Genomic DNA, 22,410 nt, shown 5'->3' with positions numbered 1-22,410 from the left:
AGAAAGATTTCCAGGAGAAATTTCCAGGCCACCACTGATTCCGGGGCACGGCTCCCATTTCACAGAGAAGGAAACTGAGGCTGAGAGAGGATGGAAGTCACAAGCAGCCACTCAGGGACGGGCCCTTGGAGTGGAGACCTTTTCTACGTGACGGGGAGCACTGCATCCAGAAGGCCGGCACAGCTGGCCATCAAGTCCTCATGGACCTCATGAACTTGGCCCTCGTGAGAGCACACAGATTCAGAAGCATGTTCGTAGCAGGCTGGAGCTGTGCAGAAGATATGCCAAGAAAAGCAGCATGGAGGGTGGATAAAGCCCTGCCCGGAGACCAGGTATGAACCCCGGCTCTGGCATCCCTCACTCACTGTATAATCCTGGACAAGTCCCTTCTTCACTCTGGCCTCAGTTTCCCTGCCTGGGAACTACGGGGTTGCCGAGGGCCTCTGAGCTCACCTGGGGCTGGCTGAGGCTGGAGTGCCTGAGGCTGTTTCCCTGGGATATGGGGCCTGTGTCTTGCTCCTGGCCAGCGTGCTCCAAGAACATTTACTGTCCTGACCAACGGACAGCCTGTCCCTCCTCCACCCTCGCCCCCTTGCCATCCCCCAAACTAACGAAGCTGATTGTCTTAGGTGGCCCTGTGGGTGCTGGCTGGGCGGCCAGCCGCAGGCCACAGGCGGAGGTGCCACCCGCCAGAGCCCCACCAGACACACAGGGCATTGTCCCTCAGTCAACAGCCCCTGGGCACCTCAGCCCGGCTCCTGGCCTGCCCCCACGCCCCTCACCGCCTGCCACTGCGCCAGGCCCGCCAGCTGGGAGCCCAAGGTTCCCAGGCGATGACGAGCCCACCCACCCACTCCCCCGGCAGCCCCCTGACGAGCTATAATTGCTGCGCTGAGTCCTGTTGCTGCCATTCTCGTGGCGGAGGCATCTGGGGTTCCAGGCGGGCAGCAGCTGCAGGCTGATTGCCTGGCTCGCGGGATGGACTGGCCGTACAACCTGGTACGTGGCGATTCCCCACCCCACCCCCACTCCTTTTTAGGGCCTGAGTGTTTCTTTACTTCTTCTCCATTGATTAATGGCCGCCTCTGTTTGGCTTGGAATCTGCAGAAGCAAGTTCTCCCTCTGTCCTGTCCCCCAGGACGAGAGAGAAACAGAGACTGGTCTCAGAGCCTGCAGCTATGGCCAGCGGCTCCGGCTCCTGAGCTGGGCGCAGCCCCACTGCACCAAGGCCCTTTCAGGCCAAAGGCAACTGAGGAGATCTTGGCAATCTCAGTTATCGGGGTTTTTCCAGAGTCTCTGTGTCCTGAGATCCAGGCTGTGTGACCTTGGGCAGGTCCTTCTGTTTCTCTGTTTCCCATCTCTAAAGGGATGAAGGAGATGGGTTCTCTTCTGAATTTCTCTGAGTGGAAAGCCAGGTTTAAGAATGCCATGTGAGAAGCTCAGATGAGAAAGCCTATTGTTAGGGAGATGTCTTTCTGTACCAGCGACTTGAATCTGTCATGGGTTTGGTGCCAAGAAACGGTCTACCAAGAGGGGTTCTGCTGAAACTTGTTTGCAAGGGTCAAGACTAGCTGGGTAGGCAGGAGAGATCAGCACGGGCCATGCGGGTGGTGGGGTGAGGGGTCCAGGGCAGGTAGGAGCCTGGCTAGGCTCAGGGAGGAGATGAAGTCCCCTCTGGAGGTTTCTCCCTTCTGACCAGCCTTGGCTCCCACCCAAGTCCTGGCCCTCCTCTCCCGGCTTCCTGTGGAGTCTGCATTCTGCTGGGCACCCAGGTCCTCTCCCATGTGACTGAGAGGCTTTCCTGATGCTGCTTGTTGTGCAGGGAGAGGTGGGCAGAGCGGTTGGGGGTGGACAAGGGGTCGGGAAGGCAGATGGTTGGGGCGTGGGTCTTGGAGTTCATCAGGGGTCTCTGGCCATGACCTGCACGCATCACCAACTTTATCTCCTGTGCTCACCTCCTGTCCACTCTATTTCAGCCCCACCATTTCCTTTCAGCAAAGTTTTAAGCCACTGAAACTTCTTCTCACACAGTTCCCTCCCCCACCTCCATACCATTTTTAGGCTTCCTCTGCCTACGTCTGCCTCTGTCTTATTCTTCAAACCTCACCAGAAATGCCCCCTTCCCCAGAAAGGCTTTGCAAGACCACCCCACTGCCACCAGGCTAAGCGGGTGGCCCTGTTCATCTCTGACCACACGGCGCTGTGTGGTCCCATCCTCACCCTGCTGCTAGCGAGACTTAGGTGCTTGTTTCTTGTTCACCATCTGTTTTCCTTGCCAGACTGCAAGCTACAGACAGGCAGAGGTGGTGACAGGCATTCATTCACTCAGCAAATGTTCACTGAATACCTAAGTGCCCAGTACCGTGCGGACATGGGGGACAAGGCAGTGTGTGGAAACAGAGTGCTGGCTCTCACGGAGCTGGTGCTTAGTGGGGTCTGACTTGGGAAAGGATCACACGTACACTGGAGGACGGCAGTCATGAAGGAGGCGTGGGGTGCTGAGAGCCCAAGAAGGTCCACAGAGGCCTCCCTAAGGAAGTGATACTGAAGCTGAGACATGCGGGGTGACTGCAGGAAGCAGCCTGTGCAAAGTCCTTGTGCAAGGAGAGGAAGGTTCGAGAGAAGGCCTGAGGCTGAAGCATGGGTGCAAGAGGAAGCCAGGTGTGATTTGAGGAGGGAGAACACAGCAGAGGTCTGGCCTGGGGAGGGGATGTTAATAGGTTGGCATTACAACCTATCGTTGGGCAGGTGTGGAGAACTGATCGGAAGGAGCCAGGGGGAGATGGGGAGATGTGGAGTACCAGATAAAAGGCTGCTGAGCTGTCCGGGAAACTGACAGGTTGGTGCAGGTAGAGAAGTGGATGGGTGGGGAGGTTTTTAAGAGGTGCAACAGGATTTAGTGATGAATGCGGCATGCACATGTATCAATACAGGTGTGACGGGCTGGTGGGACCAGGCCAGGGCTTGACAGGTGGCTCCGCTAGAGGTCTTTCTTCTCTCCTTCTTCCTTGTGCCTGAGTCTTGGCCTAGACAGTGACCTGTCTCTCCCACCTTTGACCTTTGGCCTTCTTCCCCAGCTGTTCCTTCTCACCATTTCCATCTTCTTGGGGCTGGGCCAGCCCAGGAACCCCAAAGGCAAGAGAAAGGGGCCAGGGCGGCCTGGGACCCTGGCCCCTGGGCCTCACCAGTTGCCACTGGACCTGGTGTCCCGGGCAAAGCCCTATGCCCGCATGGAGGAATATGAGAGGAACCTGGCGGAGATGGTGGCCCAGCTGAGGAACAGCTCTGAGCCGGCCAGGAGGAAGTGCGAGGTCAACCTGCAGCTGTGGCTGTCCAACAAGAGGAGCCTGTCACCCTGGGGCTACAGGTAGGCCAGGCCAGGCAGCCATGGGAAAGTTTCGTGTTGGGGGCTGAAGGGGATGCCCTGCCCACTCTCCGTGTCAAGAGTGAAGACCTTGGATTCAGAGGCTTAGGTCTGCATCCTGGCTCTGCCTTTTACTGGCTGTGTGGCTTTGGGCAAGTTGATTAGCCTCTCTGAGCCTCAGATCCCTCAACTATAAGTGGAAGTGATAGTAGTATCTATTTCACTGACTTGTTATGAAATGAGATATCTATGCCGGGCACTGATGTTGTATTCTCCAAGTCTCCAGTGAAGGGCCTGAAAGGCCTTCCCCTAATGCTATGTCCTCCAGCTCGGAGTGCCTTGTACACACCTCTGGTTACAGCACTTTCAGGCAATGCTGAGTTGGCTGTGTGCACATCTATCTCTCACGCTAGATGGGACCATCCCAGTGCCTGTATCAGAATCATCTAAGGATTCTCACGCCCCATCCAATCAAAATCTCCAGGGATGAGGCCCAGCAAGTAGCATTTTCTACATCTCCACATGGTTAGAATACACTGCTGGGCTTGGGAATCAAGACCCTCTGCCCCTAGGGGACAGCAGTGGTGTCTTACCTTGGTTGTAGCTCCACTTCCCAGCACAGCACCTGGCACACAGAAGGGGCCCAGTGTGTACGTGTTGATTAAATAATAAAGAAAAGGACTGACCTTGAGGGGTCCTCACTCACGAACCCAGGCCAAAGATTTTTAGCCACACAATTTATATCTTGAGACTCTAGAACAGTATGTTCATAGAACTTTCTGTGACAGTGTAAAGTTCATTGTGGTAGCCACTAGCCTCATGTGGCTCCTGAGCACTTAGAATGTGGCTAGTATCACTGAGGAGCTAGTTTGGATTATTTTAAGCTCGAACAGCCCCATGTTGCTAGTGGCTCCCATACCTGGAATGTGGGAACTGAAAGGGTCTGTAAAGACCCTCTGAAGCCGGGCTTCTACTTTGCTGTGCCCTTGACCTTCTTGGGGATCTTGTGAGTATGTAGGCTCTGATTCAGGAGGTCTAGGGTAGGGGGAGGTTCTGCATTTCTAACCAGCGCCCGGGCAATGCTGATGCTGCGGGCCCACAAGTCCACTGCCTGTCTTCCACATGGCACATGCTTGCTATGCAGTCGAAACCTGGGCTCGGAAAGGCAGGGGCGTGGTGGTGGGTGCCTGTTTGTCCATCCCGCGATCTTCCTTCTTTATGCCCTGCGTTCTCTCCTGCCTTTTCACAGCATCAACCATGACCCCAGCCGCATTCCTGCAGACCTGCCAGAGGCACGGTGCTTGTGTCTGGGCTGCGTGAACCCCTTCACCATGCAGGAGGACCGCAGCATGGTGAGCGTGCCCGTGTTCAGCCAGGTGCCTGTGCGTCGCCGCCTCTGCCCGCTGCCACCACGCACCGGGCCCTGCCGCCAGCGCGCAGTCATGGAGACCATTGCCGTGGGCTGCACCTGCATCTTCTGAGACAGCCCTCCCCGCACCCCCTTGCCGAGTGAGGCGATGAAAAGTAAAGGCTGTCTTTTGTAAAGCAAGACCTTGGGTTTGCTCCTTGTGGCTCTGAAGCCAAAACGGGGTGGGAGGTAGATTTCGATCAATGTGGAGGAAGATTTTCCATCACCCAGAGTTCTTCAACACTGAGATGGGTTATTACAAAAACTGTACATTCATTTTTACCATTTAAGTGTTAGTTGCTCAGTTGTGTCCTACTCTTTACAACCCCATGGACTGTAGCCTGCCAGGCTCCTCCGTCCTTGGAATTCTCCAGGCAAGAATACTAGAGTAGGTTGCCATTCCCTTCTCCAGGGGACTTTTCCGACCCAGGGATTGAACCTGGGTCTCCTACATTGCAGGCAGATTCTTTACCATCTGAGTCACCTAGGAAGTCCTTTCTACCATTTAGGACAGTCAGATACTTTCTTTGCATTTATAAGCCTTTATTTCAGTCACGTTATTGGAGCTTTGCTAGTAGAAGCCTATCTAGGAGTGAACAAGGGCTGATTCTCCCTGGTGAAGTCAAGGGTTACTGCAAACAAGCCCTTGCAGCTGGGGGTTGGGGGGCGGGAGTGAGTGTGCCGTGGAGGGTGGGGAGGGGGCCTGGGGGAGGGCCTGAGACTTTGTGTTTCTAATGCAGTGGTTCCCAGGTGATACTGACGCTGCTGGCTTGGGGACCACATTTTGAGTACTGCTCACTTATACCAAGACCCTTTGCTGATCAAAAATGCAGTGTGGGGACTTACCTGGCAGTCCAGTGGTTAAACTCTGCCTTCCAATGCAGGGGGTGTGGATTCGATCCCTGGTTGGAGAGTTAAGATCCCACATGCCGTGGGATACAGTCAAAAGTTTAAAAAAAAAAAAAAGCCTGTATGGACTTATTTGTCCTAAAGCTCCTGCTGACTTCTAACCCCCGACACTAATCCCTCCCCCCACCCCACCCATTAGACCCTTGCAATCCAATCCTCCTGTGCCCTCCTAGCCCCTGCAGCAAATCCTAAATCAGCTGTTCTAGGGGCTAAAAATACCATCCCTCTCTGAAGACAGCTGAGGAGCTCAGGCGGTGTTTTCTGAAGGTAAGAATAGCTGGCACTTTAGAGTTAATTTCAAGAAGACGGCTAGCCGTCAGTGTAGAATACTTGGCGGCTCAAACTTCAGCGCCTAAAGCAGCCTTCGTTCTGAATGTTTTCAGGGTCTAATTCATGAAAGGGCAGTGGTTAGGTATGTGCCTGTCTGGGCTGGCAAGTAACTTACCATTTTTGGTATTGTTCTAGAGTGGATACTGGTTAAAATTACCCTAGGAAGCTTCGGCCTGGTTCCAGACACATGGAAAATAGACTTCACGTGCCAGCGCGTGCTGATGCCTTCAGCAGCCGCTTCACCTCCATGGGGGGTGGCTCTTCCCTGTGGCCCCTGCAGTCTGCTCTCCAGGCCTTAAGACTTCAGCAGCACACAAGGGCCTCCAAGGCCTTTTTGTGGGGTAAGGGCCTGGGAGCCCCTCCGGGTGCCCAGGGCATAGGGATTGGGTGAGGAAACTTCTAATGTGGGTGGGACTGCCTGTCCTCTTCCTATGAGAATATCATACACACACAGGCTGGTGCTCAATGAATGCTCGTTAATTTTATATGGATGTTGCCTTTTTGTTTTTCTGGGCTTCCGTTTTCTCAACTGTGAAGCAAGCAGTGGGATTTAGGGATCTCCCCAGGGTCGTCTTTGGTTTTACCATTCTGTGACTTAGGAGCCTGGCCTCATGAGCTTGGGCTGATGGTTGGTCTTTCCCAGTTCCCTGGTTTAAAGGCAGCGATGGGGAGTTCAGGATCTTCAGAGAGCCAGGTCTACACTTTCCCCAACTTTGTGTGTTCTACATGGGTTTCCTGTTTTCCACTGTCTGGTGAGAAACTCCCATTCCACAGGAACAGAGGCCTCATCTAACTCCTTCAGAGCTCCATCTCCAACACTTTGTGCAAAATAGAGGTGCAGGCCTTGGTGAATGAATGCATGCACTCATGCACAGATGGAGAAGGAAATGACAGTCCACTCCAGTATTCTTGCCTAGAGAATCCTGTGGACAGAGGAGCCTGGTGGGCTGCTGTCTATAGCGTCGCACAGAGTCGGACACAACTGAAGTGACTTAGCATACATGCATGCATTGGAGAAGGAAAGGGCAACCCACTCCAGTATTCTTGCCTGGAGAATCCCAGGGACAAAGGAGCCTGGTGGGCTGTTGTCTATGGGGTTGCACAGAGTCGGACATGACTGAAGTGACTTAGCAGCAGCAGCAGCATGCACAGAAGCCTCTAGGGGGAGCCCACAATCTGCCCTTTGCTCCTGTTGCTTCTTCAAAGGTGGGTCAGTAGCAGGGAATTCCTCTCTCTCTCACTATTCCTCACCTACCCCAAATTCTACCCTCTAACCACCCGCTCCCCACAAGGTGCTGAGATTTTGCTTGGGTTACCTGCTCTAAGGGTGGAGTCTAGGGGGAAAGTTTTACACATCTACTACTTGTTGGAAAAGACCAGTGCTGGGAAAGATTGAAGGCAGGAGGAGAGGGGGTTGACAGAGGACGAGATGGTTAGATTGCATCACTGACTCAGTTGACATGCGTTTGAGCAAACTCTGGGAGGTGGTGAAGGACAGGGAAGGTGTGCTGCGGTCCATGGGGTTGCAAAAAATCTGTCACAACTGAGCGACTGAATAACAATGTTGCACCCAGGACTACTGAGGTGGTGTGACCTCTTTCCTGTTTCATTTGGCAGGTTGTAGGGATCTGTCTTTGCAAATGCTGTCTTCTCCCAGAGAACTGTGGACCCATGGGGGCCTCTTTCCTGGACTAAGAAGGCTACGGTGGGCTCTGAGGCCAAGGCTTCCTGCTGGTTTCCTCACTCCCTTCTGCTGCCTTCAGGAATCCCTGGCTTTTCCTTCTGGCAAAGAGGTCGTGGGATCCAGCTGTCACGTTTGGGCTTGTGGAAGCAGGCAGAGTAGGCATCTTGGTCTGTTTTTGTTCTGAGCTGTTCAGGCCTGCCTACCCAGACAGAGGAAGTTTCTGAGGACCAGCGAGCCCACTGCAGTCAGGCTGAGGATCAAGTGTATCTGCCCTGGTTGGCCTTTTCTGTGCACACACCCTGAGGGATGCGAGGGTTTTTAAGGACAAGTCTGGTATTGGCCTTGGTCCTCCAGCCCCAGTACCAGTGATCATCAGTTACACCACAACAGCCCACAGCATCCTTATTTCAAACACAAGCCTTGACAAGAAATCATTGCATGTAGATTTCACTGGAGCTGAGAGGAGGGGGAGGGAACAGCTCCATCCTGCATCTGGTTGACCTCTCCACAGCACCCTTTCCACCCCTCTGATCTTGTAGTCTGGAGATCACCTCTTCCTCAGGGCTGTTCTAAGCTGATTAGTTTAATCTCATCCCTTGTGTCCCAGGTACTGGTCCAGTAGCTAAATCCTAAGCCATCTGCATGTGGTGTTCATGTGACCACAGGAATTGGTTCAGTAAGGGCCCAGTAGTCCCAGAGCCCAGACTCTGCTTCAGGGGTCATGAGAGAAGACCCTCTGGCCCTGGGAGCTGTTGGTGGCCATCTCTGACCACGAAAGAAGTGATGACACTGGTATTGCCCCACACTCAATGCCTGCCCTGTGCCTGGACTTTAATAAGACCCTTTTATTGCTTAGGCTAGTTTGGGTTTGGTTTTTTACTACTGCCACAACCAAAAGTATCTTACTGATGTGTGTCGGCTTCCTATTTCCTATAATGACCAATGAGTGCATGCTATGTGCACTTCAAAGTCACCATCTCTTTCACTCCCATCACTTCCACATAGTAAAAGCAACTTCAGACAGATTTGGGCCTCTGCCACCTTGAAGGGTATTTTGTCCTATACTGAATTCAGTTAACTTTTAAAGAGAAGCTCTGGATTTAAATTCTATGAATTCATCAAGAGACTGGGCAAATTCGTTCCTCACTATGGGCTTTTACCTCCATCTCTACGAAAAGAGGGAAGTTACTTGGATGATCTCTGGGACTCTTCCTATTAGGAATTTACAATGCCAATGTCATTTGGCAGCGTGGTATCCTCCTGGGGATGTGGGCCCTCCTCAGAACCAGGTTTAGCTGGTTTGAATAGGAGTTGGGCATCCAGTCTCCAACAAACTTCATCATACCACCATCTTTCCTCCCTTTTCTCTTCTGGGTAGACGTTTGGGGGTGAGGCACAACTGCCTTCTACCAGCTGGGAACTTGTCTTCTCATAAGACAAGACTCTTAATGGACAGAATGGTCATTTCTTCTAGTTGCCAAGGAAAAAAGTGTTCCTCTTTCTATGGCCTGGTATATTTCCCTTTTCTCACTGGTTGCCAGGAGGCTCAGAGCTAGGCTCCCAGCTCTGCTGGGGTAACTATTTCTTCCTTGTATCCTTCCAGGCATCTCTTCCAATATGCAGTGTTGTTTAAAGACTTGGGTGGTGTCTAGTTAAAGTTCTTAACTAGGTACTTGCATTTAAGAAGTCTAACATATAGGAGCTATTATCCTGTCTTATTTATGTTTTCTCATCTTCCCTCTATTTGTAACCATCTGGTTACATATGTTTCATTGGAGATGTTCCTTAGGTACCTGTTGGGAGTAGACAATAAAGAAACTGGATTCAAAATTCTCTGCCTTATATTCCCTACCACAGTTATCACCATCTTCTACTTAGAAAACAAAGTCAGAAGCAGCTTAAGATGGATTTTTATTTCTTCTTAAAAAAAAAATAAAATAAATAAGTGAATACATTGGCTTGAATATTCTTCCCCTTCTCTTACTCTCCCCCTTCAAAAAAAAGCAACCACTGTGAGAATCCTTAAGATGGAAAGGCAGTGTGGGTCACCGGGACCCACACTGGAGGGAAAGAACACTCCACACAGGAGAGGTCAGAGAAGGACTCTGTGGGTGTGCGTGGCTTATACGATCTTGGCTGCTGTGAAGGGAGTCCTTCTTCAGCAGAGGCTGGACATTTCCAGCTCTCCTCGGAGCCCTCACAGCTCGGTCTTCACCTTGTGCATCAAATCCTTTTGGTCAATCTTGTCTAGGTCCTGGTACCAGCGGTTGAAAGCCAGCAGTGCCACGTTCTTGGCAGCCACAGCCGTCACCTCCACGGAGCTGGCCGCCCACTCCAGGGCATTGAGGTGGAAGAGCTGGTCGTGCAGTGTGAACCGTGGGAGGGGGGTGTGGGGGCTGTGGACGGGGTGGGCCTGCCACTCGGCTGTCTGGACTGAGTAATAGGAGCGAAAGAGGGTCTTCAGCTGGGACCGGAGGAGGGGCTGGGGGGACTGGACTCGCCAAACAGCGGCCTCCTGAGGCTGCTTCCGCCGGAAGTTGGCTGAGATGTTGACAGGACAGATGTTGTCCAGGGCACAGAAGAAGCTGGGAAAATCTGTGGTAAGGATATTGGCAAAGGGGAAAAGCTTAGGGTCGGGGAAGCCAAAGTAGGAAGAGTTGAGGTAGCCATGGACCAAGGAGACGATGGTGGGCTGGAAAGAGCCCTGGACGACATCGATGGGCGGGTCGAATCCTTCAAAGGCGATGGTGCTGCTGTTGTCCAGGTGCAGGGGGGTGGCGATGACCACTATGTCATAGTTGTCAGAGCCCGTGCCCGCCTCATTCTCATACCTGACCCGATACAAGGGTTTCCCCTCTGGACGGAGAGAGAAGAGAACACAAAAGTCAACTTCTTTCTTGGCTTCTACCCATCACCTGCCATCCGGGGCCCAGCAGCGAGGGGACAAGAACCTGGGTGCAGCCGTGCCGTCCAGCTGCTGTGTCAGTTTATCCATGCAGGTATGGTAGCAGGGCGAGCCCTGGACCGGAATCAGGAAACCCAGGCTCTTTCTCTGGCTGTGGCGCTGACTAGCTGGGAAACATGGGCAAGGCTGTGAGTCCTCAGTGGTCAAATGAACGGGGCTAGATGAATGCAAGTCTCTGCTTCCTGGCTCTGACATTTGAATCAGGACAACAGTGCCCTCTGGTGTCACTTGGCAGTGCTGGGAACTGCACCCCAGCAGAGGAGTTTTAGGGATAGAGGAGGTGGAAGTGTTCACTGTGTAGGAAGGGAGGGGTCGTGGCCCCAGCTCTGTCTACTTACCTGTTGGCTGCAGGGTCACAGTGGTCACCGTGGCATGGATCACGTTGGCCTTGGTGAGCTTCAGCAGACCAGAACAGACCAGCTTGTTGCCTCCTTCCACAGACCACAGGCTACCTTGGGCCCCGGCTAGCGACATGGCTCCTGGGCAAAGGGGGAGGGAGGGCGACCAGTGGCTTCTCAACCTCTAGGCAGTGGGGCTGGAGAGTCCAGCACCATCCTACCCAGGCCTCTGTCCCAGGCCAAGACTCCTCTCAACTCCAGCTCGGAGAGACAATACACAGAAATAAATACAATAGAATTCACAATGCTGTAAAGTAAAAACATTATCCTCAGTGCAAGAGCCACTATAGAAGACCACAGATTGTATGATTCTATTTAAACAGACTGCCCAGAATGGGCAAATCCATAGAAACACAGAGCAAATTTGCAGTTGCCTAGGGCTGGAAGGCTAGGGGATGCTGGAACTGCTGGCTATAGGGATGAGTTTTGAGGGCAGTGAAAATGTTCTCAAATTGATTGTGGTGATGGAGACACAGGTGTATGTGTGTGCACACTTAGTCGCTCAGTCATGTCTGGCTCTTCGCGACCCTGTGGACTGTAGCCCACCAGGCTCCTCTGTCCATGGGATTTTTTTTCCAGCAAGAATTCTAGAGTGGGTTTCCATTTCCTCCTCCAGGGGATAGTCCCGACCCAGGGATTGAACCCATGGCTCCTGCGTTAGCAGGTGAATTATTTATTGCTGTGTCACCAGGGAAGCCAGATGGAGTTACAACTCTGAATGTTCTGAAAGCCATTGACTCCTACACTTTAAATGCGTGCACTGTGTGATACATGAATTATATCTCAAAGGATATCTACAAGATGCTGAAAGAGTGAGCAGGGTTGTCTCTCTGAGGGCACACTAGGCAGGACCAGATGGCTGGGAAGGAGTTAGCAGTGGCCAGAGGAAGAGTATCCTGGGCATGTGGGAGGTACTTGTTAATTATAAACCCTTTCATTCATTTATTCAGCAAAAATGGTCTGAGAGCCTATGATGGTCAGTACTGTTGTATGGATATCTCAGTAAACAAAGGGGACAGATTCCCATTGGGAAGCCTGCATTCTAGTGGGAAGAGATAAAACAAGTCAATTCAGTAGCCTGCTAGAAGATGATACTGGCAGGGCAAGGGGACTGAGACTGCTGAGGGTAGGAGAGGTTAGGCAGCTTCGATGAAAAGGCAACATCTTCCCAGAGACATGGGAGGCAAGAGTGTACTATAACTGCTCTCCAGGAAGATTCTTCCAGGCAGAGGGATGGCCACACAAAAGCCTCAAGGTGGGATTGTACCTGGGATGCTGGAGACATGGCAAGGAGACCAGAGTGGCTGGCCTGGGGTGCATGAGTGGTGAGATGGTGAGGCCTAGACCACACAGGGCCCTGCAGACCACTGGAAGGACTTTGGATTTTCCTTGAAGGAAAGTAGGAGCCGTTACAGTCTTACAAGCAGGCCTGTCAGGATCTGTCTTTTGTTTTAAAAGGATCATCTGGGTGATGTGTTGAGTTTGGAGGGGCCAGGGAGTGGGCAGAGGGTGGGGGATCTGGTAGGAGACTTGTAGCAATCCTGGTGAAGGATGCTAGTGCTTAGACCAAGGAAGAGGCACTGCTAGGAAGCAGTCAGAGTCTAGGTATACATGGAAGGTAAAGCAGATGGAATTGCCTGACTCACGACACAAAGGATACGAGAGAAAGCAATGATTCAAGGTTTTGGCTGGAGCAACCGAAAGGAGTAATTACCAGCCAAGCTATGGGTAGGCTGGGAGGGGCAGGCTTGAGGGGAAAGATCAGAAGCTCAGGTTTGGATGCACTGAGTCTGAGACGCCCATTAGCCCTTCCAGTGTGGACATAAGAGTGACAGCTGACACATGAGCTTGCAGTTCTGGAGACAGGTCTGGGCTAGAGGTTATGTTTGGGAGTCAGGTGGGCGGAACTGAAGCCCCAAGACTGGCTGAGCTCACCAAGGGAGGCTGAGTAATTGAGAGCAGAAAAGGACACGGGACTGAGCCTGGGCCTTCCATGTCAGAAGGCAGGAGAGGAGAGGGACCCAGCCAAGCAGGCCAGTGAGTGCCTGTGTAGTTCCTTGGCCTTGAATGCCCCTCCCCGGCCCTCCACTGCCCCAATAAAATCCTTCTGTATCTTTCAAGGCCCAGAATAGTCACCACACCTTGGGGAAGATGTGCCCTGATGTCTCTCTTGGGCAGATCTGTGTCCTGTGCTGGGAGATGGTAGGTGATACATGTGCCCGCCCACCCTAGTAATGAGCTGGGAAGATGCGGTGCTCTAATAAGTGGATACCCAGGAGCCCAGAGGCCTTGGCGGGGCAGATCATGAAACCAATCCAAACAGGAGTGGCAGAAACACCCCGGACCTGAGATCTGAGCTTCCCTTTCGCTGTCAAGTGAGTTGAACACCCTCTCCTGCCAACTGAGAGGACGGATGCCAGAATCAAAGGGTGTTGGGGTGATGTCATGTACTGAGTCAGGTAAATGTAAGGTTATTACAGGGAGGGCTGGGGAAGGGCAGGTGGGCAGGCTGAGGGCTGGATGCTTACCGGCAAAGGCAGGCATCGCTGCTGACTGGCCATAGCTGGCCCGCAGGACGGCGGAGACTACGTCGTCGATAAAGCGCTGGGTGACGCCCACCTGGAGCAGGGACTCAGCCACGGAGCGCTGGGTCATGTTGACAAAGGCAGATTCCCCCAGCGAGTAGAGCAGTTCCTCCACACCCGAGAAGGCGTAACCGTGCGCCTGGTACTTATAGATCCTGGGAGACATGTGGACCCAGAGTCCTTGTGCAGAAAGGCTTTTCTGCTGACCCCCTGCCGCTGGGTCACTGCACCTGGGGGCCCACCCCTCCTCTCCATGTAGTGTAGGGGTAGGAGAGGAAGCTTGTTATGTTACCTTTGGTCTATTTGCTGGCCCCCACCTGGAGGGACAGCCCAGAGGGAAGGGCAAATACTTTGGATCCCACTAGAACCTGGCTTCACATGGTGGCTCCTCTGACAATCATATCACCTCTCAAGCCACTCCCTGATGAGGATGCAGTCCTCTTCTCACTCAGTGGGACTGCCAAGCAGTGGGCCATGCCTGCCCCACTGACATATCCCCTCTCCAGCAACAGCTGCTCTTCCCTGGCTTCTAGGACCACACTGGACCCCATGGCAGCTGCCTCATGCCAAAGTTGTCACGCTCTCTGCTAGCCTGCCCTGTCCTCCCCTGTGGCTCGGTCCAACAAGGCTCCCACTCACCCCCTCGCTAATGTCTTCTTCCCCCACGACTCTCCCCCCCTCCAGGACTGGCATTTTTCTGAAGCCGTCGGCTGATGAACTTTTGGATGGTGGCCTGTGGAATGTTGCGTCTGCTCGGGCTGTTCTGTAAATGTGCCGGGTTTGGTTGTTGACAAGAAGCCCAAATAGAGGTGTCCAGAAAGCAGTGAGAAACTGCTTAGGTAGTGGGTCTGGAACTTAAGGGGCAACTGGGGCTCACAGGTAGAGGCTGCCTCCCACTAAAGGGAGAACTTGGTGCTGGGGTTTTGGATAAAATTGACAAGGGAGAAAACTATAAGAAAGAGGAAAGAGGAGTGAAGACCTAACTTTGGGGCTACCCGGAGAGTACAAAGAAGAAGTGCCATAAAAAGCATAGTTACAGGAGTGGGAAGAGCAGAGAAGTGCCAGAAACCAGGAAGAAGGCCTGGAGGCCATGAACAATTGTTGGATCCTGAAGTCTCTGCACCTAGGCCAGGAAACAGGGAGAACCGTTGGAAGGACTGACTGTCGGGGAGAGCTAGGGACCAGCCTGGTGCGTGAGTGGTGGGCACAGTGACAACAGGATACTTGCCCTTCTTATCTGGAGTTGATGCGGAGGGGGCTGGGACATGAGGAAGAGATAACTGGTAAAGAAAGGTGTTTGTTCTAGATGGGTCTGGAGGACAAAAGAGTTTGTAAATGGTGGCCCACAGATATGTCTTATTTGCTTTGTAAGATGAACTGGTTGCACGCACTGAAAAACTAATTTCACATACAATTGGATTTCCAGTTTCTTCTGAAAAACTGGAAGATGGTGCCCTGTGAGGCTGGCATTTCCACATAGCCACAAGGGGCTTGAGCAGAGAGCTAGCTGCCCATTCAGATGCGGCCTGGCTCTTCAGGACCCCTCACTCCTTATCCTTCCCTGTCACTAAACTGCTTCACTTATTCACACCCCAGGTAGGCCCTTGAAGGTGGCTGAGTTTGCAACCCATGCTTTTTTTTTTTTGCCAGAGCACAAGGGATGTGGGATTTTAGTTCCCTGACCAGGGATCAAACCCATGACCCTTGCACTAGAAACAGTCTTAATGACTGGACCACCAGGGAAGTCCTGCAACCCATGCTTTTATTTACCAGTTCAGCCACGGGAAAGAGGATGCCAGTGTGACAAGAGAGACCACGTACCGCTGTACTAAAGTAAGTCCCTTCCTGATGCTGGGGGTGTGCTCGGAACCTGGGCGGAATTCTCACACCCAGTGAGTACCTTTTCCATTTCGACAATGTACAGTCAAGTTGGTTCCTTCTGCACCTCTTTTCCTCTCTCCCTCTGGAAGGCCCTCCCCAAGGCTCTGCCCAGCCCTACCTCATGAACTTCTCCATGACCTCCTCCACCCACATCTGCAGTCTCAGGAAGCTGATGCCGTAGTGCCACCAAAGGCGGAAGAGGTTCAGCAGGTACCAGTCTGTCTCCTCCAGCACGAAGTTCTCTCCATTGAAGATGGCGCTCCTGCCTCCCACCTCGCGCCGGTGCCGCAGCCCTGAGGAGACAAGGAAGAGGCCCTTAGGTCCCCTACAGAGCCCCCCCCCGAACCCCAGGGGAACCTAGCAATGCCCGGAGCTTAAATTCAGGGCCATCCTGAAGGATCACTCCACCGAAGGGAACGTGACACTATGTTTGGCGCATCTGTGCTGCTTGTTCAAGAACAGTGAACAGTGTGCTGGGGAGATGTCTGGCCTGGCTAGTCAACAAAGAAATGAAAATTAAACTCGTATTCCATTTTATTTGTTTTTCTAACAGGGATCCACTCAGCCATGAGTGAGGGAGATTCAGTCGTCCTCCTGGGTCGTCCAGGGGCTGACAGCCATGGCTGTCAGCTTGCTCTGGGATGGTGGCCCGGGGCAGCAAGGCCACAAGGAAGAAATCACAGCTCCTGACAGCCACCAGCACTCTACACCCGACAGAGCCCTGGAGCTTCGGATCTCACTTCATCCTCTCACAGTCTCGGGAGAGGCAGGACAAGAGTCAGTACCCCCCAGGTAAAGATGGATGGATGGAAGGTGAGGCTTAGAGATTATAGGTCTTGCCCTAAGTCATGGGTTTTTCTCTTTTTCCCTCCTATTCCTATCCCTAAACCACAAAGTTCCCCTACCAGAGGCAACCAGTAAGTATATTCCTTCAGCATCCTTCTAGAGATATTTTGTGCCAACACTTACAAATATGTACACATCTGTGAGCTGTCCCTCCCTCCACCCAACCCCATATACTATTAATATACACAGTGGCCTGCACCTTACTGACATGTGCATCTTAATAGAGTGTTCTATACCTGGGCATATAGGACTTGGCTACTGAATAGTCTGCTATGTGCTTAAAAAATATTTAGTCTCAGGTCCTAGTGGATGGGCAGGTAGGATATTTTCAACTTTTTACTATTACAAACAGTGCTGTGATGAGTAACCTTGTGTGTCTGCTGCTCTGTACGCCTGTGAGCACACTTACAGGATCACTTCTGAGAAGTGGAATTTCTGCATCCAGTGGTATATATATTTGTGGTTTTGACAGATGCTGCTGGGGCTGAATCTCGGCTCTCTCACTTATTAGGTGTAGGGCCTTAGCCCAGGTGTATACACTTTCTGAGTCTCAGTTTCCTTGGGAGGAGATACAGCACCCATCTTGCAGGCTGGTAGGAGGATTAGGGGTAATGTCTATGTACCATCCAGAAGGACGCCAGGTGCTTGGTAAGCACACAGCATGTGGAAGCCATTATGATTATAGATTATTGAGAAGCAGTAAACTGATGGGGAAAGAAACTAGTCTGGGGGTGGGGCTGTCAAACCTGAATTCTAATCCAGGCTCTGCAACTAACTCACTGTGTAACCTCAGGCAAGTTCCTTCCCCTCTCTGGTCTCAGCTGCTCCATCTGTAAAATGAGGAGATTGGCTACATGACCTTCTGGCCTTGACCATCAGGGTCACCTGGGAAGGGCCCGAGGGCTGCCGCCAGCCCCAGGATGGTGCACTCACCCAGCTGCTTGACGAAACCCTGCATGTGGAGGCTCAGGGAGTGAAAGGAGGCAGCGCCGCTCTCATAGTGCTGTTTGTTGACGGAGATGGTGGCTAGGCGGCCGCCCACGGTCCCCTTCTCGAATACGTCGATCTGCACCCGGGGGCCAAAGTGCTGTTGGAGGAAGTGGGCCACAGCAGAGCCCCCGATTCCAGCTCCAACCACAGCTGTCATCAGGCCCAGGAGGCAGGCATGAGGAGAGACAGAGCAGGGGCATGAGACTGTGGGTCACTCCTTCTCAGTCTCCTGGGCCAGTGGTTTCCTAGGTACTCGCATCTCATAGGCTTTTAACATCTCAAAAAGGAAATCTGTAGACTAGTGATTAGTAAAGTGTTAGCTGCTCAATCATTTCCGACTCTTTGCAACCCCATGAACTGTAGCCTGCTAGGCTCCTCCATCCATGAAATTCATCAGGCAGTAAAGCTATCAATAAACAGCAAAGTACAACCTGCAAACTATCACCTACTATAACCCTTATTTTTTAAAGAAAAAGACAAGTTAGCAGCAAAGGGGCAGGGAAGAATCTCAAAATTTATTTAAGAGAATAAATCTAACTTTATACAAACTCATTGAAAGTCAAAGTGAAAGTCACTCAGTCGTGTTCGACTCTGCAACCCCATGGACTGTGTGTAACCTGCCAGGCTGCTCTGTCCATGGAATTCTCCAGGCCAGAATACTGTTCCCTTTTCTAGGGGATCTTCCCAACCCAGGGATTGAACCCAGGTCTCTCACATTGCAGGTGGATTCTTTACCATCTGAACCACCAGGGATATTTTACTATGAATTGGTGAATACCTGGTCACTGCCAGGTAATTAGGTTAGATTAGTATTAGGAATCCACTCCTTAATCCAGGGGTTGGCAAACTACAGCCTGAGAGCCAAATCAAGGCAGATTTCTGTTTTTGCAAGCTGAAGCTTTATTGGAATGGAACCATGCCCTTTCTTTAGCTTACTGGCTATGTCTCTTTCATGCCAGGCAGAGTTGAGTAAAGTTGGAACACAGACTGTAAGCACAGCCTAAAATATTTACTCTCTGGCCTTTAAATTAAGCAGTCAACCAACCCTTGGTCTATTGCAACTTCTCACCTGACACTTAAGTCATTTCCATATCCATGTTTGTCAAGTCTGGAATTCACCGTGACAGATAACTCATCACCATAGAGGGCACTATTTTTCACTTTGGACTCTTGTTATAGTTTCAGCTTTTTGACATCTTTTTGGGTCTTACCCACTGTCTTTACTTCTCCTCCTCCTTTCCTTGGTTGCAAACCAAGGAAACCATCAATATTCTGATCCAAGTCACTGAGAAGAGTGTGTGACTGGCCAGGGCTCTTGCTGCTAGGAACCACTGATCAGACAGACAGTAATCATCACACAGCACTGAGAGGACAGTGAAGCAGCTGTGGAGCTCCTGAGCCGGACAGCCATGCTGCCCACAGCTTTTGCCCACCAGGTACTTAAGACACAGCTTTCCTCTCACCTGACAGTCTAGTAACCTACCAAAGAGAAGGAGATTTGCCCTTACGAGACCCATGGTGGGCTTTCCAGGTGGCGCAGTAGTCAAGAATTTGCCTGCCAATGTAGGAGGTACAAGAGACGCAGGTTCAATCCCTGGATCAGGAAGATCCCCTGGAGGAGGAAATGGCAAAACCCACTCCAGTATTCTTGCTTGGATAATTCCATGGACAGAGGAGCCTGGTGGGCTACAGTCCATGGGGTTGCAAAGAACTGGACACGACTGAGCATGCACGCACGTGCACGCGCACACACACACACACACACACCCCTGTTGGACCCTAAGACTACTAACTCTTGTCAAGAAGGCAAAACTACAAGGTTCTTTATGATCTGGTCTCCATTTACTTATTCTATGTCCTGCCTCAGCCATGCAACACTCCACCTTCTTGTCTGCCTCAATTTCTTTTTTTGGCCATACCATGCAGCATATGGGATCTTTATTCCTTGACCAGGGATAGAACTCGCGCCCCCTGTAGTGGAAGCACAGTCTCAACCACTGGACCATCAGGTTAGTCCCCTGCCTCAGCTTCTTTTGCTGTGGAACAGAGATGTTGCCCTATCATGCCTGTGCCTTTGTCCACACTGTTCCCTTTGTCAGAAACGCTGTCATCTTGTGCCTTGCTGACCTCTGTGGCCCTTATATGTCATTCTTAGCTGGCTGACCTGACCTGCCTAAGACAACTGTCCCTCTTTCATTTTCCCACAGCATCCTCTCCTTACCCTGGCCTGGTCCGTGGGACACTACTCAAATGATCTGTCAGGGACTGAGGGCAGGTCCCTATGTCCCCAGATTCTGGCAGGCAGTAGAGCTCACTATTCCATTTTGAAAGAAAAAATTACTTCCTTATTCTCAGTGTTTACAAAACCACTTCCAAGGATACCCTTTAACCTTTTAAACCAAGTGCTTCCCACCCTTTCCAATTTTGACAAAGCCCTGAATTACCCTCCCCTCCCCCCTCCCCCGCCAAGAGAAATTGCTATCACAAGACCTGGAAGCTGCCCAAAGTCTATAGGGAAGCAGAAGACCTCAACTCACTAAGAACTGGCTCCTTCAACACCAGTGACCTGACACCTGCTCTCCAGTCTGTGGTAAGATTTGCTGGACATAGAATGAATGAAACAGAGAGGGCCCTGTCCCCCTGAGCATGGGCAGGGAATGAGAGGACAGATTCATGCAGTTAGCAATGACAATGCATGACCAAGTACAACAGCAGGATTCCAGAGAATCTTGAAGCGAGGAAGTCTGCCTGAGAGTATGGGCCCCATGCTTCACAGGGAAGCAATGTAGATCAGGATCCTGGAGGACAGTGGGTTTTACCAGTGAGCAGAAACCAATTCTCTGCAGAGAGAACAGCATGAGCAGGGCCCGGGTGGAATTACGAGGGAATTTAAAGGGTCCGATGCCACACCAAGGTGTTCAGATTTGATCAAGAAGCAGCCTGAGGGTTATGCCATCTTAATAGGAAGCTCCTCATTCCCATTATGGGTAGAGTCCAAGCCACTGAGGACGCACAGAAGCTCTTATCAGAGCACCGAGGAAAATCAAGAAAGTTGCAAGAAGCTTGGCATTGCCAAGTCTCTTGCCTTGATGATGCCTGGGGTGAGGTGGGTAGGGCCAGCTGGAATGAGGCGGGCAGCAAGTTCGGCATTGGCAGAAATGGTTGAGCTGTGAGGAGGTCCTGCCCCTTCCTCAGTGGTCACTGGGAAATGCCATGCTCTGCTGCCCTTTCTCAAGAGATGCTGGAGCCCTGCACATCAAGACCTTGCCTGCCTTTCTTCTCCATCCTTCAAAGCCTGTCTCCAAATCCATCTCCTTCATCAGGCCTTCTCTCTCCACTCTGGCTCTCAGGATTCTCTCTCCTCTGAAAACCCTAAATGTTCAGTCATAAATTGATTTCTGGCACGCTTCAGCCTGTCTTAATCCTTTATGGCCTGAGCTGGGGTTTGGTAATGCAGACCTTAGCACTGCACTGGCCCCATTATGTCTGTGGCACTCCCATGGGGCAGCCCTCCCTCCCAATGAGAGGCACTCCGCTCCCACACCAGGAACCCAGCATCTCTGCCTACAGAAATCTGATATATGAGGGACTTGGAAATCTTTGATTCATGTTGAGTTCGAATGACAAATGTTAAGAGGAAAAAAGTATAAACAAATATGGAATGTTAGTTATATACATGATCAAGTATTTAGCAGTATGTTCTGATGTCTGCAATTTATTTTGAAAAGCATTAAAATGTAAGATGGATTAATGCATATGGGATAGGTCTATGATAAAGCAAATATAGTAGCAGTTTCTTAACGCAGAATCTAGGTGCTGGGTAAAGAGATGATCAATGTATAAGTCTTTCAACTTTGGTCTAGGTTTGAAAATTTTCAACATAAAATGTTGAAAAAAAAAAGGCAAATAAATAAGAAGACTACTGTGAAAAATTCCTCGCTTTGTCATTCAGCAAATCTGTCCCCAGGGGACTTATCATGGGTTCTGTCTCTCCTAGAACTGTCTCCTACCCTCCATGAGGTTTTTGGCTTAGATGTTACTTCTGGAAGCCCTCCCAGAGCCCACAAAGACTGGGGTGAGTGCCCTTCCTCTATATTCACAGTCTTTCTCAGCCTTAGCACTAACTTCCTTGTATTGTGAAGTCTCTCCTCCTCCTGACAGGAACTATGGACCAGTGCCTGCTACACAGACGACCCTCAATAAACCTGTGTGAATGACATCATCCAGACAGGCCAGAGTCCTGGGGGCACCTGGCAAAGAGCCAGGTCGAGGGCAGATGCTCAATGCCCCTGAACCTGCTGGTGAGATCAGTGACCAGTCCTGCCCCAAGGCTCTTTTCTACCTCAGGTAGCCCTGGACACAGACCCACGCCTCCCTCCCCATCAGCACCTTGCCTACTGCGGTCCCCTTCCTCGCCCAGTCGCAGTGCTTCGGCTCTTCTCCACCCAGCTCCTCTGCCGAGGACCCCTCCCTCTTGCAGCTGCCTTCCCCTTCCCCCATCCAGCTGCTCCCGGCTGACAACCCCTTTCCCTCGCAGCCCTCCCCAGATCTGCACCCCACCCAGTCCTTCCCGCACCGATTTTACTGGGCTGGGCATCGCCTGTAGCGGCGGCAGCGAGGAGCGCGGCCAGCGCGGCCAGGAGCCGGGCAGCGTGGGCCATGGCGGGCAGCGATGGGGGCAGCACGCCGGGGCTCGGGCACTGGCGGGTTGGCGCTGGGTTCCCCGCCCCGCCCCAGCGCCCAACTGGCTGTTCCGCCTTCCAGACTCTCTGGTCACAGCTTCTTATTGGACAAGCGGCAGTCCCTCTTCGGCACGAGGCCCTCATTAGCCGCATCTCTCTGGGGGCAGGCTCTGTCATTGGCAACTTCTCCGTCCCGCCTCCTGGATGCGGTTTCCTCATTGGCTGGCTTGTCCTGCCCCGGCGCAGGTGTGCGCGCTTTGGGTGCTCAGCATCAGGACCCAGGCCCAGCTCCGATGAGACTGATGACCGAGAAAAAACTGAAGCTTTGACGATCTCCGTTCAAATCCAACCTCTGAGCGTTAGTAGCT

At 52.0% G+C, this 22,410-nt stretch overlaps 2 protein-coding genes across 2 annotated transcripts; one reads left to right on the top strand and one right to left on the bottom strand.

The window, feature by feature from the left end:
• Positions 1-883: 883 nt before the first annotated feature.
• IL17B (interleukin 17B) lies at positions 884-4,913 on the top strand. Its single transcript, XM_020903394.2, has 3 exons — positions 884-999; positions 3,078-3,367; positions 4,614-4,913. Exons 1-3 carry the CDS (start codon positions 979-981, stop codon positions 4,843-4,845), a joined length of 543 nt encoding a protein of 180 aa, XP_020759053.1. The 5' UTR covers positions 884-978; the 3' UTR covers positions 4,846-4,913.
• A 4,676-nt stretch (positions 4,914-9,589) lies between these two features.
• Positions 9,590-22,261, bottom strand: PCYOX1L (prenylcysteine oxidase 1 like). Its single transcript, XM_020903426.2, has 6 exons — positions 21,937-22,261; positions 17,304-17,510; positions 15,643-15,817; positions 13,587-13,798; positions 10,999-11,139; positions 9,590-10,551 (listed from the first exon to the last, which is right to left on the bottom strand). Exons 1-6 carry the CDS (start codon positions 22,259-22,261, stop codon positions 9,893-9,895), a joined length of 1,719 nt encoding a protein of 572 aa, XP_020759085.2. The 3' UTR covers positions 9,590-9,892.
• Between the last annotated feature and the right edge of the window lie 149 nt (positions 22,262-22,410).

Source organism: Odocoileus virginianus, chromosome 3 (genome assembly GCF_023699985.2).
Source record: "Odocoileus virginianus isolate 20LAN1187 ecotype Illinois chromosome 3, Ovbor_1.2, whole genome shotgun sequence".
Classification (NCBI taxonomy): domain Eukaryota; kingdom Metazoa; phylum Chordata; class Mammalia; order Artiodactyla; family Cervidae; genus Odocoileus; species Odocoileus virginianus.
The sequence above is the reverse complement of the archived record's forward strand: the minus strand, read 5'-3'. Positions and strand labels throughout refer to the sequence as shown.

Bases quoted from the DNA above. Each gene is read 5' to 3' on its own strand.
- IL17B (XM_020903394.2), top strand. From the start codon at position 979: ATGGACTGGCCGTACAACCTG. The intron at 1,000-3,077 runs GTACGTGGCGAT...CTTCTTCCCCAG, and splicing joins TGGACTGGCCGTACAACCTG to CTGTTCCTTCTCACCATTTC. The intron at 3,368-4,613 runs GTAGGCCAGGCC...GCCTTTTCACAG, and splicing joins CTGTCACCCTGGGGCTACAG to CATCAACCATGACCCCAGCC.
- PCYOX1L (XM_020903426.2), bottom strand. From the start codon at position 22,261: ATGAGGAAACCGCATCCAGGAGGCGGGACGGAGAAGTTGCCAATGACA. The intron at 17,511-21,936 runs GTGCGGGAAGGA...GCCTGATGACAG, and splicing joins TGCCCAGCCCAGTAAAATCG to CTGTGGTTGGAGCTGGAATC. The intron at 15,818-17,303 runs GTGAGTGCACCA...TTGTCTCCTCAG, and splicing joins GGGTTTCGTCAAGCAGCTGG to GGCTGCGGCACCGGCGCGAG.